General features: G+C 36.1%; 1 protein-coding gene across 2 annotated transcripts in view; it reads right to left on the bottom strand.

Moving 5' to 3' along the window:
- Nucleotides 1-3,496: 3,496 nt before the first annotated feature.
- RHEB (Ras homolog, mTORC1 binding) overlaps nt 3,497-19,287 on the bottom strand; it is a 32,716-nt gene continuing 16,925 nt past the window's right edge. The window contains exons 2-8 of one of the 2 annotated variants that reach the window (XM_081931919.1): nt 16,771-16,842; nt 12,238-12,308; nt 11,119-11,201; nt 8,169-8,225; nt 8,002-8,049; nt 5,512-5,593; nt 3,497-3,971 (exon numbers count right to left, since the gene is read on the bottom strand). In XM_081931919.1, coding sequence (XP_081788045.1) covers nt 3,879-3,971; nt 5,512-5,593; nt 8,002-8,049; nt 8,169-8,225; nt 11,119-11,201; nt 12,238-12,308; nt 16,771-16,842 — 506 coding nt within the window. In that variant the 3' untranslated portion in view covers nt 3,497-3,878. The remainder of the gene's footprint in view (nt 3,972-5,511; nt 5,594-8,001; nt 8,050-8,168; nt 8,226-11,118; nt 11,202-12,237; nt 12,309-16,770; nt 16,843-19,287) is intronic. The other variant, XM_081931920.1, reaches the window with a different exon arrangement.

Genomic DNA, 19,287 nt, shown 5'->3' with positions numbered 1-19,287 from the left:
TGGCTTAGCAAGTGCTATTTTGGTCCCACACATCATTTATTAGCAGGAAGATTTCTGCTCAAAGCACTCTGGGGACATAAGCTAATTAAATCTTCACATCACCCTGGGGATAAAGCTAATGGCAATTGTCCTTTTTCTAGAGATGGGGAAATTGAGCCCTAAGAAGTAGCAGAAGGCAGCTTGCAATCTGGTGCCTACTAGGGGATCAGGGCCATTAAGTGGATTCCCAAGGCCAGAATGCTACAAATAGTCCTTGACTTACACCCATTCATTTAGTGACCGTTTGAAGTTACCATGGCACTGAAAAAAAGATGGCATAACCATTTTTTACACTTATGATAGTTGCAGCATCCCGATGGACATGGGATCAAATTCCAGGCACTTGGCAACTAGCATATATTTATGGCAGTTGCGGTCTCCCAGGGGTCATATGATCACCTTTGGCTACCTTCTGTCAAGCAAAGTCAACAGGGGAAGCCAGATTTGCTTAATCAGCAAATGATTCACTTAACAAATGCAGTGATTCACTTAGCAACTGTATCAAGAAAGCTCATAAACTGGGGCAAAACTCACTTAGCATCTTGCTTGGCAATGGATATTTTGGGCTCAATTGTGGTTTTAAGTTGAGGATTACCTGTATATGTTTCAATGTGGAATATATTGGCCGATGACCATGGAGATGTTGCTTCTGCTTTGGAGAAGAATTTGATTTAGCCTTTTAGCCATCAAAAGCAGAGATCTCCTATGATCGAGTCTCCAGCAACAGCCTCAAATCCTTTGTTATAACAGCATATATTGAATGGAGCATTCCATTCAAATTGTCAATTTATTTAGGAAACATTTGCAGTTGCAACGGTGCTGAAAGAGGTAGACATATGACTGATCCTCACTCTTATGATCACAGCATCCCCATGGCTACATGATAAAAATTCAGGCCCTTGGCAACTAGCAAGGATTTATTTAGGTATTGATCCTTATTCATTTGTAAAATAAATCACTGAAAAATAGTCCTGGATATTTCCAGCCCCCTTATGGAATTATAGCAGATAAGGAATCAGTATATAAAACATAAACACTTGGAGACTTGCTTTTGTGGATCTATTTTAAAGTGCTGTTAGAAATGGTTTACAACAATACCAATCAACATGAAAAACACACGATTTATTTTGGAACATGGCTTTATGTTTCCTACATGATAAAAATTCAGGCCCTTGGCAACTAGCAAGGATTTATGATGGTTGCAGGATCCTGGGGTCATGTGATCACTATCTGCAACCAACTAGCTTCTGACAAGCCAGAAGCTGGACCCACTTACCGCTGTGCTTCACTTAACGACCACTGATTTGCTTAACCAGGGAAAAAAGTTGTAAAAATCAGGTGTGACTCATAAGTAACCATCTTGCTTAGCAATAGAAGTTCGAATCCCAATTTTGGTTATGTTGTAGATTATCTGTACTGCACTCAAGCTATTTGGAGAAGAACATGCCAATCCCTTTTTTGTTAAGAACAAATTGTGTTATCCAATTTTCCAAAAAATCTTCAGCTAAAACACTTTAAATAATAATAATTGGAATAATCTGATTCAGATTTGCCCATTTCTAAGGCTTATGGTCCAAAATCTGTAATGTCCTAATTTCTTCTTGGAGCAAAATTAAATGGCAGAACTTAGAAATAAGTTTCTTCTTTCCAATTAGCAGAGAGATTCACCCCAAAAGTATCTTACAGCCACCTTACAGCCATAGGAGACAAAGGCAAAAGGCATCCTCAAGGAAAGTGATTTGAATTTTCTGCCTAATTGCAACTTCACAATGGCTGAATGTGTGTTGTAATACTGTGTGCAGGATCTACTAAGTGAGCAAAGATCACAACATGCTGCTTGCTCTAGTAAAATAGCTGGCAATTTAAAACAATCGTTCTGCAGTCTGTTTCCATTACTCAAGATAAAAACATCAACTTAAAGCACATTCACAGTGATAGTGGTCAATTGATGCATTCCCACACACCTCAACAGTCAGCTGTATCAGGATAAGCTTTACAGGAAAGTTTGTCATGACACTTTCAGATCACGCCTTATTTCAGAACACACTGAAAATAATCTTCACAAGAATATGAAGCAAGAAAAGGAAAAAAAAATGTTTCCCAAGAAGTTAAGAGAGTAAATACACATGTAATGCCAAATTAAAATATAATCACCAAAAAGAGTTAATTGCCTACAGAGTAAGAACCAGTCATTAGGGACTTCTCTAGGGTGAGTCAAGATGGCAGTAGAAATATTGCAATTGAAGGCCTGTTTTCTGGAATGCACGTAACCGAGTCTTCAACTGTGTGATTGCGCTCATCTTTTGAACTATAATCCCCTCTCCTGCCTATGAAAGCTCTTGCCAGCTGAAATGATTGAAACCTGGACCAAAAGTACTTGCTCATCGGCAGCCATGCCTTAACCATCTTCCATTTGGATTGCTACAATGCCTTCTATATGGGACTGTCCTTGGAAGACAATTTTGGTAGCTGCAACGGGTGCAGAATGCAGTAACATTTGCAGTTTGGGGTGCCAAGTAACACCACTGCTATGTCAGCTGCATTGACTAGCAGTTGCTTTCCTCAAGGGATGAATGGACACACTCTAATTCCTCTCTCTTAAATGTGGATACCTGATGGGATTTCAGAAGTGTGCCTTCTTTGTGATCACCCTAGCTCTTTGCAACAACTTCCGACCTAAGATCTGAGGGGACCCCAACCTTTTAACCTTCCAGTGAGACCTGTCTCTTCCTTCAAGCACCATAAATGGGCTAAGTCTAGGATGTGGCTTTTGCCAGATGCATTTCTTTTTAGCTAATTATTTTAAGCACTGCTGTGAGCTTCCTAGAGTCACCGTAGGTGAGAGGTAGCCATATAATTCTGTATATCAATCAGTCAATCAATCAATCAAAATCTTCCAGTTTCTTTAAGTCACCACAATATAAAAGAGCAACCAAGATGATAATGGATCTGTAGATTAAATTGTGTGATTGAAAAAGCTAGTCTATCCAAGAGAAGGATTAAGGGTTACACGATAGCTGTCTTCCAGCCTTTGAAGGGCTGTCACAGAAGAGAAGATTGATTTATTCTCTAGGGCACCAGGCCAAAGCCATGGGTGGAATAGGACGAAAGGACAAGAAGTCATGGGTGGAAAATTGTCAATGGGACATACATACAGGTAAGGAGAAAAAATTCTGACCATGAGAGCAATTAATCAGTAGAATACCTTCAAGAAAAGACTGGACAATCATTTGTCCAGGATACAATAAGATATCTTGCCTTGGACAGGGAATTGGATTAGAAGATCTCCAAAGTCCCTTCCTGACCTATGATTCTAAGTTACCTCCGAGAATTTTCTTTTTGACATATACCATCAGAGTTCAGAAATGCCACATTGAATTGTATTATTCTGGGCAACTGACGTAAATCATTGTTAATGTGAAAAGAACTGCAATCCTGAAAGAACTTCAACAAGAGGCACACCTAATTTGCAGTATTTTATTTACAAGTATACATTGAACACAAAGAAACACTGATATTTAAGCCTAGTTAGTAGTGTAACAATATGCTTCATCTGGATGATTATTCTAATCCAATTACATTTAAAAATTAATGCCAATAAATTCTTGGTCATAATATTAAGAAATATATAAATTGAAAATATGATTGCTTAAAATTTGAAAATGAAAATGAAGCCTTTCTGAGTCAGACTTTAACATAATCAGAAGGGAAAAGTCTCAAATTGAGTGTATATAGTTCAAGTTAACAGAATAAAAAGCGTAATTTCACTGTGAGGGGAACAGGCAGTTTGCTTCTTTAGAGAGAAGACATATCCCCACTTTAGAGCCTCCAGTGTGCAATCACATCATTGAGCAGGAAGATTTCCCTTGTGAAGATGCTCCATCAATCTTCTCTGCTTCCAAAATTATCCTCCGGAAAACGTCCACAGCAGTCTGAAAGAAGGAAACAGAAGGAGATCTTCTAAGAACCCAATGCACAATTGTAAGAGTTCCTTCCTTTGTGTTAGAACGATGATTAATACCCAGTGGCAATGCTGGTGGTTAAATGGGATGGATTAGATACTGCACCTGTCCTTTGAGGTTCTGGCAGTGAATTTAGAGAAATGTAATCTTAAATCTATCCAGAAATCATCAAGTTGAGTAAAGCTACACTAAAGAATACAACGGAACAACAACCCAGGAACTATAAATTTTCTATCCAAATACTGGCTTTCTGTGGCCTGATTAAAATAATCCGCCTCTTACTATGTCGTTGCTTTTCATTAGCAGTTTTGCCTCCATTGTTTTTAAAACATACATTGAAATGTATTTGAGGATTGGAACTGAAGAAGAAACAGTTGCCCAGAAAATGCACTAGGAGAAAATATTGGTTCCAATAATTAGTGAATCCCACCCATTAGCAAATCCAATGCCTGCCTCATGTTGCAATAATTATTTGTTAACAAGGTTTAATTTTGAATTGGGTTTCCTGTCTAATTTGTTCCATGGATTCAAATTATCCCTTGGGCATCTTAAAAATGTGATACAACAAGTAATTGAACAGTGTTTTGTTTATGGTCAGATGTGCACAGGGTTTCATGTGACATTTTAAAAACTAAAATGAAATGTTCACCATATCAATGTATTCCTATATATATATAAATGGTCCATAAGGAGCTAGTTAATTTATTTCTCCTGAATATTACTTTAGCACGATCCTAAACTGTATTGACAATTAATCAACATTTTTTCTACACTGATTTCTAACCTGCAAGTCACTTTCTCTTTAGGAAAAAATCTATAGGAACATTGTTTTGATGAATCAAATGATAGCCTCAATGGCTGAAATGGGTAACATATGGTGACTTGTGACAGAAAGAGTCAAAAAATGGCAGTCTTGAATTTTCCCCCTTGAAAAAGGATTATTAGCAAGTTGTAGGAAGAGTGATTTTTGTTTAAGCCTGTTTAGAAAATGTTTCCTTTCTTGAAAGAACTGTAAAAACAAAAGCAATACAGAAGAAAGGACTAACATGAATCACAAAACACATATCGTCAAATTTCTAAAATGGGTTATTCCCTGTGTCTGTTCCAGTTAAACATCTAATGTGGAATAGCATCAGGTTATGAAAGCAACGAAATGAGTGTGTATGAACAGATAAGAATGCTGCTGCAATAAACAAAAAATAATTTAACTACATAGGATATAAATATTTTTTAAAATGTGTGGCATGTATTTATAAATAAAAATAGAAGCAAAATGACCCCCACAAAAATGAAATAAACCACAAATTATTTTACCTTCTGCACATCCATAAACTAATTGACTGGATTGCTGTGCAAAATTGCATGTGGCTGAAAGCTGGTCTGTTGCTATTACTATTTGGTGACATAAAAGCTTTAATAATTATAATATTTTTACAGGATCTTGAGAGTGTTATGTCTCTTTCTTGCTGAATTTCAAAAATGGGATTTGAATATATATATATTTTGTTACCTGGTTTTCTTTAGCAGAAGATTCCAGGAAAGCTGCATTCCATGATTCTGCTAAAGCTTTCCCTTCTTCATAGCTGATCACCCTAGAGCGGAGATGGGAGAAAAAGGCAATTTGTTGGGAGGGACTCATGATAGGGAGAAGACCCATTTGCTCACCCGGAAGTTCAATGGTAGCTTGGCCCTGGAGTCCTGGTGCGTGAGTTTTGTAGCCTTGTGAGAAGGTCGCAAAAGGTGATCATGTGACCCCGGGACAGTGCAAATGTCATAAATATGAGCCAGTTGCCAGGCCATGTGGGTCAACACGGCATGGGAAAAACAATCTGTAGTCGTTTTCATTATAAAGTTATGCAATCCACATATCGCTGGAAAGGGATGGACTCTTATTGTTACAAACGATCCCAATTGTTTGGTAGCAACAACTTAGGCACCATCTCCAGTTGCACATTACAACAGCTTCACAAGCAATTTGCTGGATGTTATTTTTGGAACAGCCAATTGGGCCCATTAGGGAAATGCCATACATTTTGCAGAGTCCTGTACTGATCAGTTCAGAAAGAGTCATTATTTGGGGAATCTTTCTTGTAAAAGAATATTCAGAAATGTGAAGTAACAACAAAAGAATTTGTTATCATAATTAGGAGTTCTGGCTCAAGCATTAAATATTTATTTATTAAATAAATGTATAGACGTAGTCTTTGACTTACAACCATTCATTTAATGACCGTTAATGACAGTTACAATGGCACTGAAAAAAGTGACTTATAACCAGTTTTCGCACTTGCAACTATTTCAATACCCCCATGGGTCATGCGATCAAAATTCAGACATCGGGCAACTGGCTCATATTTATGATGGTTGCAGAGGTCCCAGGGATCATGTGATCACCTTTTGCGACCTTCTGACAAGCAAAATCAATAGGGGAAGACAGATTCACTTAACAACTGTGTTATTAACTTAATTGAAGTGATTCACTTAACAACTCTGGCAAGAAAGGGCATAAAATGAGGCAAAACTCACAAAAAAGTGCTGTCTCACTTAGCAATGGCAATTTTTGGCTCAGTTGTGGTTTAAGTCAACCACAACTGGATAGCTACCCAACTCACATATGTTGGGTAAATAACATTTTTTAAAAAATCTATATTCATCCCCTACAGTACAACAACACAATGAAATCAGCTATTTGATTGGCTCCATTCGGGGTTCCCAGGCCCGCTGACAAGAGCTGGTTTTTAGGGCCTTCTAGAGAGGCAACTGGGTGAGGGCCAACCATGACTTGGGTTAGGGAATATGTTACATAGAGAAGGGGCCACCACTGAGAAGGCTCTTTTTGTGGTCCCGCCAGATGTATACACATCCCTAATTGATAGGATCCATAACAAGCTTTGCCTTCACATCCTGTAGGCCAGGTGGATGTAATAGAGGATAGACAGTCCTTTCAATAGGCCAGACCCACAAGCAAATATAAATATCTCTGACACTAAGCAATTTTTCCAGCTAGCCCAATTTTTCCAGCTATGGTGAGTTCTTAGATGGTTTATGGAACCCAACAAGTCAACTGCAAGAAGTTATGGGAGTTGTATCCCAATGCATTTGGGGAATGTTGGGTTAGAGAAAGCAACTGAGACAGGGAGAAACACTGCAAGTGGTCAATGATAGCTGTATTGCAAGCATCTTGAAAAGCCATGAAACTGGCCAAAATTCTCAATGTAGGTAGTACTGGTAGATGTAGCAGTGGCAACAATGATCCTGGTGCCTAACAATAACCTGAATAGGAAGCGAGGAATGTAAACAACATTTTCAAGAATAATTGTAATGCATGAAATAAGGTGTACATGCATAGAGAAGTAAAAGGCAATAAAACACTGCCAAAAAGAGAAAATAAAACCTCAGAACAATCTGTCTGACAACACAGCTGTCAATGAACTATTGCTCCAGATCTACCCCCGATAATGTAATGAAAAATACTCATTTTCACAACAAGTGCCCATTTTCATCTGCTTGCCCCACACAGAGAGTGCAAGTGGGTGGGCACGCACCAACGTGAATGCCACATGGATTCATTGTAGAACGAGAAAGCAAATCAAGAATTTAGGTAACACTAGATTTCCTACATATCCTGTGAAGATCACTGGGTGAACCTGAACCTCTTATGTGGTCTTAATCTAACCAGCTACATAGGGAGCCTGTGAGATTGAACCTGAATAACCCTAAGACCCTTGGAAAAAGTGATAAATGTAGGATAAATATAGCATGTCCTTGGTGGCCCGCAATTCTTGCCTTCAGCTAAATAGGTCATTGACTGGCCAATCATCCAAGCTTAGTTGGGTTTACAAGCAAATAAAGGCCAGGAAAAAAGGATCAGATGAAAATTTTGTGTCCAAGGTAGAACATTGGAGGGGAAAAAATATGAAGTCCCCTAAATATCGCACTATGTTTTAAGTTTAACATAACTGCAGCAGGACCTTCCTATTTAAAAGGAAATATTCAATACCGTTCCATATGCAGGTCCTTCTTATTCCCAACCAGCATAATGGGAATCCTGTGGAAGAAAAGACATACAACTAATTTCAGAATAGATTCAAATGCTTAGGGAGTAAAACAACTGCAAACAATTTAAAAAATGAAACATGGAATGAAAATGACTATGTTGCTACTTACTGGACTTTTCCCACCATGTCCAGTAACTTGCCATGGATAACTTTAATCACTTCAAAACTGCAAAATAAAAGGATGACATTATATCTGACAATCAAAGTTGTATTTGTAACATTTCTACCCAGTCTACAAATAGTTTTAAATACATCGAATGATTCTATTAAACTCTTAGAGTATCTATTTGCCTAGAAATAAATGTGAAAAATAAAGATGATGGTTGTGTAAAGAATATTCTGTCTTTCCAGAGAGCAAACTGAAACCTTCCAGGGAGATTGGGTCATTTCTGGCAGTGGGTTGTCTGGAGCAGAAAGAGATTTGGTGACCCGGCGCTCCAGTGCCAAATTTCAGACCTGGAAAAAATTAGTCCATACATAATCAGCGAAAACTTGCCAATGATAACATTTTCATAGACATATATTTTGAAATGATCAATTAGTCTTTAGCCCAATTTATTCATGGCTAGAAATGTTAATTGGGCTGCCTATGAATTTGATTTTTTTAAAATGGTAAAATCTCATAACTAAATACAATGATTGCATATTCAAAATAAGGGGTCTGTTTTACATTAATATTATTATTTTTAAAATGTATATGCTGCCCGACTCCCAGAAACTACAAGTTGTTAAAAGCATTAATAAAATTAAAAACCAGTAACAATACAAGAAACATAAAAACAAAGAAAGAAAATTCTGAGAGAGAAAACCCAGATGGAAATAAAAGAAAAGCAGAAAAGGGTAATATTACCAAAATGTAGGACATGTATTTCAGGATAAATGAAAGATTGTATATTTGGCTTTTGATCATTCATTCAACAACCATTCAAAGTTAAGACAGTACTAAAAAGTGTCTTGGGATCAGTTCTTGTACTTAATGGCTGTTGCAGCATCCTCATTGTCACGTTATCAAAATTCATGTGACAAAGTGAATTGTCACATTAAAATAAATTCAAATTTATTTTGGCAGTCCCAATGCATTGGAACTGGCATTTATTTTTGACAGTTGTAGAGTCCTGGGATCATGTGATCCCCATTAGCGACCTTCCAGCTGGCTTCTGACAAGCCAAGTCAGTGGAGGCAGTTTCACTTAACAACTATATGATTCATGGTGATTCACTTAACAACTGTGGCAAAAAAAGGTTATAAAATTGGGTGCAGCTTACTTAACTATATTGTTTAGAGATGGGGTAAGTAATAGAGTACTTACAGATGCTATGAAATAGAAGGAAGTAGTCCAACATTACAAGAACCAGGGTCTGCCACCTAATCTCATGAGATTTCAGTCATTTTAATTCAAAAATGTTAAAAAGCTATGCATATTTTTAGATTTAAAAAAAAATCACAGCATTTTCTGTTAAAAACAGGTTTAAAATTTCTAATTGGATGCAAAATGTCAAAAATTAAAATAAAATAATAGATAAAAGAAAACAACAACAAAAACTCAATGGGCAGACTCGACAAACCATTAGATATTTTTCTGTCATCTGTTTCCTATGTTTCTATGAGAGGATGCCAATCTGTGCCACCCGGAAAGGCTGAGTGGCAGTGGCCGGCAAGCATATAGCAGGTCAAGGCAAGAGCGGGGAGCCCTAAACCCTATCAAGGTCAGTTGGAAAGAGGATATACATACTTGGCCACTTCACACAAGGTCAATCATTGTAGGGGGCAAAACATCCTTATGAAACTAATCTTTGAAATCAATAAACCATAAACAAATCTGTTGAAAGCCACGGAAGAAAGAAAAGGCTTTAATAAAAAAAAAGATCATTTCGCATGTAAGAAGTCTCTCAAAAGTTTTCAGCATATTAATTTGGAAACCGAAGATTACCGCATCACAACTTTTATTAATTCTCCGACTAGCTGCAATGCCAAAAGCCTATTTTAAATGTTTTTAAAAAACAAAAGTAAAAGATTTTCTATCCCCTGCAGCCAAGAACACACACATATGAGAAAGCGATAATTGAGTCCCAGCAAAGGAAATTTCCAGTGTTGGCCTCAGTACCAATTCAGAAGCTGAGGTTATTTTGTCCATTAAGGTTTTGTTCTCTATTGCCCTGTATAAATACATCCTGGGTCACAACTTCCAATAAGGAGGTCTGTCTGAATCTTAACTCTGCTTGCCTGCCTTATTTTATACACACTATCAGGCATATCACGATATAACCTTATATACATGAATGAACTAAAGGCAAAAAAAAATTTTTATATTTAGAGTAACGGGATTTAGCATCTCAAGTTTTAACTGCTTTGAGAAAGCACCAAGGTTTTTACTTCAGGAGGCAAAAAAAAGAACAAATGCCAACTTAGTGGAGAATTCAGTGCTGTACTGAAATAAATTATCACCCCTTGCTTGCTAGGGGAAGTGTGAGAAACAGATCAGAAAGTTCCTTTTCAAGTTCCTGCATAATCATTGGATATTTTTACTTGTTCCATTATTTAATTTTTAAATATGTTATCTAAAATAGTGGATAACCTTGAGACAATTCAGAACTCGTACATATGCAGTTTAGACGTCCCAATGTTTAGACTAGCATTAAAACCATGAAGATCTCAGACGCCCATAAGTTTAAACATGTACTGTAAATCTGATTGTAATTGTACTAACAGTCTTTACTCAACTTATATCCTAACTTTATTAAAAGGTCGCTTTGACATTAGGTAGCACACTCACTGCTCTGACCACATATTTTTTCCTTGTAGCTTCACAGTGGTGAGGAACAGTGGTGAAACTGGCAACTTGAGTGAAAAGCATAAAATACAATTCAGCTCTTCTGTTTTTAAGCCTTCCATTATAGGATGTATTTTAGCTCATGTGCTGTAACTCCTCAATGCATATAAAAGCAACCACAGCCCATAAAACAAATTTTTATTTTTATGGAAAGACTGAAGCACAGATTAAAACAGCTCAAAATCAGACAACAAAGGTATAGTGTACAGTATATAGGAACATAATTTACCTTTTTATTGAAGTGACTGAGTAAACAAGAATGTAGCCATTGATATCTATGGAATAGGTCTGAGGAAATATGGAATATTCATCCTGTTGGAAGAGAAAGCTTCATATTGAAGTTCTGTAGCAACACACACCTTTGATGCTTAAGATTAAACACAATCATCACAACATTGGAACACATACATGAATGTATACAAACTGACATCTTTTCACCACTGTGTCTTATAATCTTTCCAGGCATAGCTGAAAGATTTCAATGCCTGTACAAGGGTCAGCAAGAAATCAGTTGAAAATACAAGGCATGGAAGCAGTATTACTGAAAATGGCATGTCCACATAATCACATTTCTAAACAAATGATTTTGACAAATGCTAAATGGGAATTTGGTAATACTGAACTTTGCATTCCTAAATTGCTATATTAAAATTGAGTTGCAAGAAGACTATTAAAATAAACTATTATGTTACTAGATTTACATTTTATCAATTTTATGTTTTTGCTGTTAAGAATGCGAAATTAGATAAACCACTTTAGTAACTTTGCACATACTCAACTGCATTACAAAGGTTAGACTTAAGACTTCAGTTTATAGCAAAATCCGGAACGGGCATAAATAATATTGCACAAAAGGCTGGACAAAACAATAGTCTAAGTTCCAAAGATCTGAACTTTAATCCTGCTGCTTATTATGAGACATTCCCAAAGTTCTAAAGGTTCTATTTTGGTTGCCTTCCAAGTCAGCCCAAGCACCTTTCAGAGATATTGCCATTTACCATAGCATTTTCTTGATTGCCTGTTGGGGACAGACTTTGCCAATACTACTTATATTATAAGGTTGTAGCAACAGAATCTTGCCACTTTCTTTATCCATCTGAGAATTACAGATGGTCTTGTGTGAGACATTTTCTTAGGTTATGGTTCTCCCCTGCACTTGGGTTGGGCAAATCCTCTGGAATTGACTTCGTAGTGGCTTTTGCTCTTGTTAAAACGGGGAGGACAGAGATGAAGATAAAGTGTGTGAAGAAGGTAACTCTAAAAAGACTGAACCCATTTGATCACTACACAGTTCTACAAGGACATCAACAAATATCTGTGCAATTTGAAGATATTGAACCCAAACTAATACCTGGCCAGCGGTGTCAACCACTTGAAGGTGATATTCTTGTCCATTGACAGTAATCAGCTTTGTGAATGCTGGACAAATAAAAATAAGAATATATTATTGTTTCAGATGCATAGTTCATTAAAATCATGCATTTGATAAAATACAGCATTAGTATTGAAATAAAACTATTTTAGGTATCATGGGAAATGTTATATGTTAATAAACAATCCCCAAAAATGTCAGTTATGATGCCTGAGTGGATTTAAATAATAATAATAATAATAATAATAATAATAATAATAATAATAATAATAATAATAATAATAATAATAATAATACCACCACCTCACGATTTGGAAATTCTAAATTTACCTGACTTGAACATTCTGACTCTACAAAAAACCACCCTACTTGGAACAGCTTATATCCTCCGACGTTACCTTAACAGTTCCTAGGTCCTTGGTTAGGACTCCAGCTGTTGAGCTACCAACCAGCCCCAAAGGATGTGAATCTCATCAAAGATAAATAATAATAATAACAACAAGAACAACCAATAATAATAATAATAATAATAATAATAATAATAATAATAATAATAATAATAATAATAATAATAATGATGTGCTAATAAGAGATTTAATTTTTCCATCAGAATAATTTATTTATTTATATCCTGCCTTTATTAATTTCATAAATAACTCAAAGCAGCAAACATATCCAAACATACCTCCCTTTTCCTATTTTCCTCACATTAAGCCTGTGAGGTGGGGGTTGGGCTGAGAGAAAGAGAGAGAGGGAGGGGCTGACCAAACATGCACAGGCCAAATACAAAACCCAAACCCAATTGGACATTAAAAGTTTGGTTCTAGTATATATGTATTATTTTAATAATAATAATAATAATAATAATAATAATAATAATAATAATAATAATAATAATAAATAATAATAGTTTCCCCAAAATTATAAATTATATTAAAAGTTTGAAAAGTGATGCTAACACAATGTAAGGAAACCACACGGTGCAATATTTCCACTAAAGTACATTCAAGAACATGAAATGAAGGTTATTTAGCTGCATTTGTCTCCATGAAAGACACTCTTGCTTTTTCAGAGGCAGAAAAAGTTACTTTTTACAGTCCATTTGCTTGTACACAACACTTAGAAATTGCAGGCTGCATTGGAAAATTTTATAACTCCTCCTTGTAGGAAGATGCTGGACTTGAGGACTTTATGATTCTTCTCATCTAAGAAATTATAAACAATATTTAACAAAGGGCTGACTCAAGTAATTACATTTTAACTGACTTTAATGCTTTTTTTTACATTTGCAAAATTAAACTAATATCCTTGTTTCTCATATGCTTCTTGCTTTTAAATTTTACTTATCTGCCTTTAAATATATTGTACTTGATTACACATGAATTTAATTTCCTTAACTAATCAGAATCTTTAAAGTTAATTAAGCTTGATAGCAGCAGGTTTCTAGATTTGGAATTCCATTTCATGAATTGTATCTGCTATCATTAAGGCTGCCTGCCCCAATTTAGTACCTGCAGCTTGGCATATCCATCATCTTGTGCTAAAGTGTTTAGCACATGAAAACAACAGAAATTGTTACAGTGAATGGAAGTCAAGAAATGCAGCATTTGAATACAAGACTGACAATGAATGTTCAATGAAGCCAACATCTTGTTAGCGTAAATCAAATTCTATTTTATAAAAAAATATGTTGAAATGATCTGTATAATCTATGTCTTTTTTTTTGTAATGCCTTCCAAATCATTCCAAATATAAACATTAGATATTCTATCAGCAGCAATGTGAGGTGGATAAAATTTCAGAGTGATAAATGCAATACATCTTGCAAAACATTCATTATTGCTGAAGAAATAGCTGCTATACTAAGGCCACCGATCTAAGCACTTTTATGCAGAGAAGGTCCAGCTGCAAAGCTAACTTGAATCGAAACAGTAGCACTGGGAAATTTTTCTTCCAAGGTCTCAATCATTTATAGTCAAAACAGGAAAATTGAGGGATTTTTCTTCCAAGGTCTCAAACATTTATAGTCAAAACAGGAAAATTGAGGAACTTTTCTACCAAGGTCTCAGAATTTGAGTCAAAACAGGAGCACTGGAGAATTTTTCCACCAAGGTTTCACAAGGTTCCTGGCAATAATACAGTAGACCAGAGGTCTTCAAACTTGGCAACTTTAAGAGTGGTGGACTTCAACTCCCAGAATTCTCCAGCCAGCTCTGCTGGTAGACAGATCATCACACCATATGACAGTTTATCAATTCTGTACTTTGCAACAGACTTCAAATCAAGTTCATCTTTCAACGTTTGAAGGACGCCATGATTACAAAAATGAATTTTAAGCTACCGAACTGAATCTGGTGTATTTCACAATATATATACAGAATGAAGTCTCAAAGATTTTGTGAATATATTTTGAATACAGCCAAACTAGACAACTGGAGAACTTTGTAAATCTCAGACTTGTTTTATAATCCTCACTGAGGACTGAGATTTTACTTTGTTACTTCTAAACATATTTATGATTCACAGACAACAATTATATTTGCAAATGTTTCCAATTCAAACATAAGGGAGGGGAAAACACCCACCAAAAATGCAAAAATTGACCTAGTTCTCTAAAATTACTACAATTAATATTTATTACAGGCCAACACATTGTAGAACTCTTACTTCTCATCTATAATGGAGTGTTAAATATGAGAAATAGTGTTCACACTTATATTTTTGAAATAAGATTAAATAACCTTCAGGAATGCTAACTAAAACCATGTGGCATAGTATTGTCTCTGTGCATACTGTACACACACATACAGTGTAATGTATAATTTTGTGTGTCTGGATATGCACCTGCCTATACAGGGTATATCAAAAGTCAGGTCCCACAGATACCGTATTTTTTGGAGTATAAGACGCACCTTTTTCCTTCAAAGAAGAGGCTGAAAATCTGGGTGCATCTTATACACTGAATACAGCATTTTTTGCCTCCTGAAACCCAGCCTCCTTCACCAAAATGGCTCTGCATGGCCTCTAGGAGCCTTGCAGAGTGCTCGTGGGGGCTGGGGAGGGCAGAAATGGGTGAAAAATGGGCCGTTTTTTGCTCAATTTTGCCCCCCCCCCACGCAGCCCTCAGGAGCACTCTATGAGCTTCCTAAAGGCTATGCATGCCCTTTTTTGAAGAAAAAAAAAAACGGGCCCGTTTTCACAAAAAATGAGCCATTTTTGGGAGGTCTGCAGAGCGCAAAAACTTTTTTTTTCATTTGCCTCTTCAAAACCTTGGTGCGTCTTATACTCCAAAAAATATGGTCATTTATTACATGAATTAAACTATAAATGATTTGGTTGTTATTTGCTTCTAAACACTTCCTTTCTCATTTGACATGTGACCGTTGAACATTCCTAAGTACAATAACATTTTTTCTGAGAAATAAATAAATAAACTGTATTGTGATTGGCCTATGGGGCCTCATTTCCGGTACACTCAGCATGTCAGTGGATGTATTTGTAGATGTGTGGGAATAGACAGCTAGAACTCATTGACATTTAATAAGAAAATCTTCACATAACCTTTTTGAGAGGCAGACAAAGGACAAGATCCAATCTGGGTCAATCACCAGGACTGGAGATTTACTCTTCCAAGTTTTCGGACTCCTGCAGGAACCCATATTCAGGGAACTTCTCTAACTTCTCTTAGAGGCTCCCTGAAGATGGGCTCCAGCAGGAGTCCGAAAGCTCAGAAAAGTAAACCTTTGGTCCCAGTGACTGGCCCAGACTGGATCTTGCAACATGATCCTAGGCCAGGGGTGTCCAAACTTGGGAACTTTAAGACTTGTGGACTTCAACTCCCAGAATTCCCCAGCCAGCCATGGGGAATTCTGGGAGTTGAAGTCCACAAGTCTTAAAGTTCCCAAGTTTGGACACCCCTGGCCTAGGCACATATATTTGCCTTTATTTACAGACAAAGTACCTTAGACACTGCCCAGATATTTCTCTGATGTATTTAGTAATATAAAATTCTAGCGTATTATTGAGGTAGTTTGGGCAAAGACAGGATAAAATGTAATGTAAACAATGTTAAATGATTGAATCTTAAATTGATCCATATTCTGAAAAATAAATAAAAATAATATAAAATATATTACAAAGTAGGAATTCCATAATTAACCGAGCATTGGTTTATCTTATGTATGGATTAAATTGTAAGAATATCTGGAGGTGGCTCCCAGGAAGACTACTGGGTTAGTTAAGATATATATATTTGGTAGCTGTATATTTTATTTTATTTAAAAAATGAAAATAATGATTACACGCCACAAAGTTGGCTATATAAGAAGTATTACCACAATATAGTGTATGTGTATATAATATACGTAGAATATATTTCTGTCTTTATTGAACATTTAACATTAAGATAGCCAAACATTTAGGGGAAAACATTAAAAAAAAAACAAGATACAGAAACTGTGTGAAATAGTTGAGAATTCTTCTGATTGTGCAGAGTTCAGAATTACTTACTGTTCTCTATGGTAGGATCATAGGAATCAACAAATTGGCCTTCCACAAACTGAATGGTCAAAGATGATTTCCCTATGAAGAAAGCAAAGGAAGTATTACAAGTGCTGCACACTATACATTAAGAACATTTTTTTTCAGACAGATTTTTGTTTTTCAGCATCCTGAAAAAAATGGACTGAGATCTGAAAAAATGATAGGAATTTCAGTCCATAAATATTTTCCATTGCTTGATTATGTTTAGCTGAAGTACATAGGAGTGGTTATTTTATGATCCTCAATTCAGATATTCTGAATCTTACCATACTATAAACTATTTATCTAGTTCTATCGATAACAGCCTTCTCCAACTTGTTGTTCCCTCTTTATGCCCAGCAAACATCGCCAGTATTGGCCCTAATAATCTAAAAAAACATTGGGACAGGGAAGCCTTGCCTACATCAACTTTTAAAGCTTTTCTAGATGACTGTCATTCAGCCCTACTTGAAGATGCCACAAACTGAACACAAAGCACTCCTGGATAGCCTTCTTAATATACAAAGTACACCCAGATTGTCCAACAAAATATTCCTGAAACACAGGAGAGGGAAGGCTATCCTAATACCTGCTCCAAGTGAAATCACAACAATTTACATGTCAGATGCTACAGCTTTCAATTCACCACAATTGTTTCTAGAATTATAGAAACTGACTTGCTTGTATTTTTTTGATTGTGGACAACAGATATATTTTAAAACAATATTATTTTGATCATCAACCAGAAATCAAATATTTTTGTGATGAGGAACTGGCTATAATTTCATTCTTTGCTTATGTCTCTATGATTATTAGTTCAATAGACACAGTTCTTAGAGTACAGCATAAGCTGTCCTTTAATTCATAGACTTATTATAATCAAATATTAAACCTATTCTCAAAGTTGAATCCCTGAAAAATAATATTTTGACTAATGTACTTATTGTTGGGCGGCACATAAGTTAATAACAGATTTTAAGCCTCAGAAGCACAATATAATATGAAACAGAATGCCACCCTTAATTTAGACACATGGAAAACTATTTTAAAATTTAACTATATTTTTTCGCCTATACTGCCCAGCTTAATGAAATACCTACTGAATTTCTGCTTGATATGTTTGTCTACAGGCAATATAATTTTTGAACCATGATACGTATTGGGTATTTTCATCTGAGGTTTACATTTTTCTAATTCTAAAGTTATATTTATGTTAGTATTTCACCATAAAGAAAGAGTCATGGTGTAATAAAGACTGAGCTTTCAAATTAACGTGGTCCCTCATATTTCCTCTGTATACAGATATTTTTAAAGGGTTATGCCATAATCACTTTTCTGAGAGATGTTGAATCTACTATAGATCCAGTCTGGTACCCTTCAGATGTGATGGGACTAGAATTTCAAGATTTTCAGACACCAAGGCCAAATTTTGGGGCAGCAGCAGTAACATCACGCCTGGAAGGTACCAAGATAGGAAAACAAGTAATCCTTGCTCACCAACTGCTCTTCTAGCGACTGTTTGAAGTTACAACAACATTGAAAAAGAAGATTTATGATTAGTTTTTGAAGTTCCGCCAGTGCCACCTGACGGACACTTGGTTGAGATTCAGGCACTTGGCAACTGACATGCATTGTACCAACTGCAATCAGTTAAGTGAGAACTTCCTATAGCTGATTGTCAGTCATAATTGGCATCACACTGCAGGTGATCAAAGTGCTTTTAAAAGCAACCTAAAACCAAGAGGCACCAGTCATAGCCAATTTTCAATTAATCGATGTCTGTTCATCTACTGTATGCATTTTCATCCATAGGAACAGTTGACCTTAAAAACATGCTAGGGCACAGGTTCATCAAGGGAGACTTAAAATTAGTCTCTGAACAAATCATATGGAAAGGAAAATCATTGTAATGTTGTAATTCTTTAAAATAGTAAATAGGTTTGGGCGATATGCCCCCTGATAAACTCGATTCTAACTCGATTCCTCCTTCCCAACCTTGTGCAGGAGACAAACTTACAAAATTTACAAGGTTAGGCCTAATCTCCATCCTCAGACCACAGATGTTTAAGCAGCACAAATGAAACACCAAAAGTTCTTCTATTTAAAGGGAATGGGAAGAATCAGGTCAGCTGCCTATCATGGACGCTAACATGAAAGTACTTCCACAGCAAGAACAGGTCAAAGTCATTACGCAAAACACAAACGTGTGTATATTTTTACCCACACTATGATGGATACTAAGATAGTAATAACTACAATAGTATTGTAAATATCCAGAAATATATGTAGCAATAAGTAATGATGGGTATAATAGAAATAAGAACCCTCCCACCCCCACCAGAAAGTATAGATTAATTTACTCATTCTCTTTAGGAAATATTAATATTTCTCATGCACGCTTAGGCAATGAGGATATTGCCCTTACTCTTCACCAACTCTTCTGTCACTCCCAAACAGGGAGAGCTGAGTTAAAAGTTTGCTGGGTACAAAAAGAACTTTCTAGCA

The sequence above is a fragment of the Natrix helvetica genome (assembly GCF_964273705.1).
Source record: "Natrix helvetica genome assembly, chromosome: Z".
Lineage (NCBI taxonomy): Eukaryota > Metazoa > Chordata > Lepidosauria > Squamata > Natricidae > Natrix > Natrix helvetica.
The sequence above is the reverse complement of the archived record's forward strand: the minus strand, read 5'-3'. Positions and strand labels throughout refer to the sequence as shown.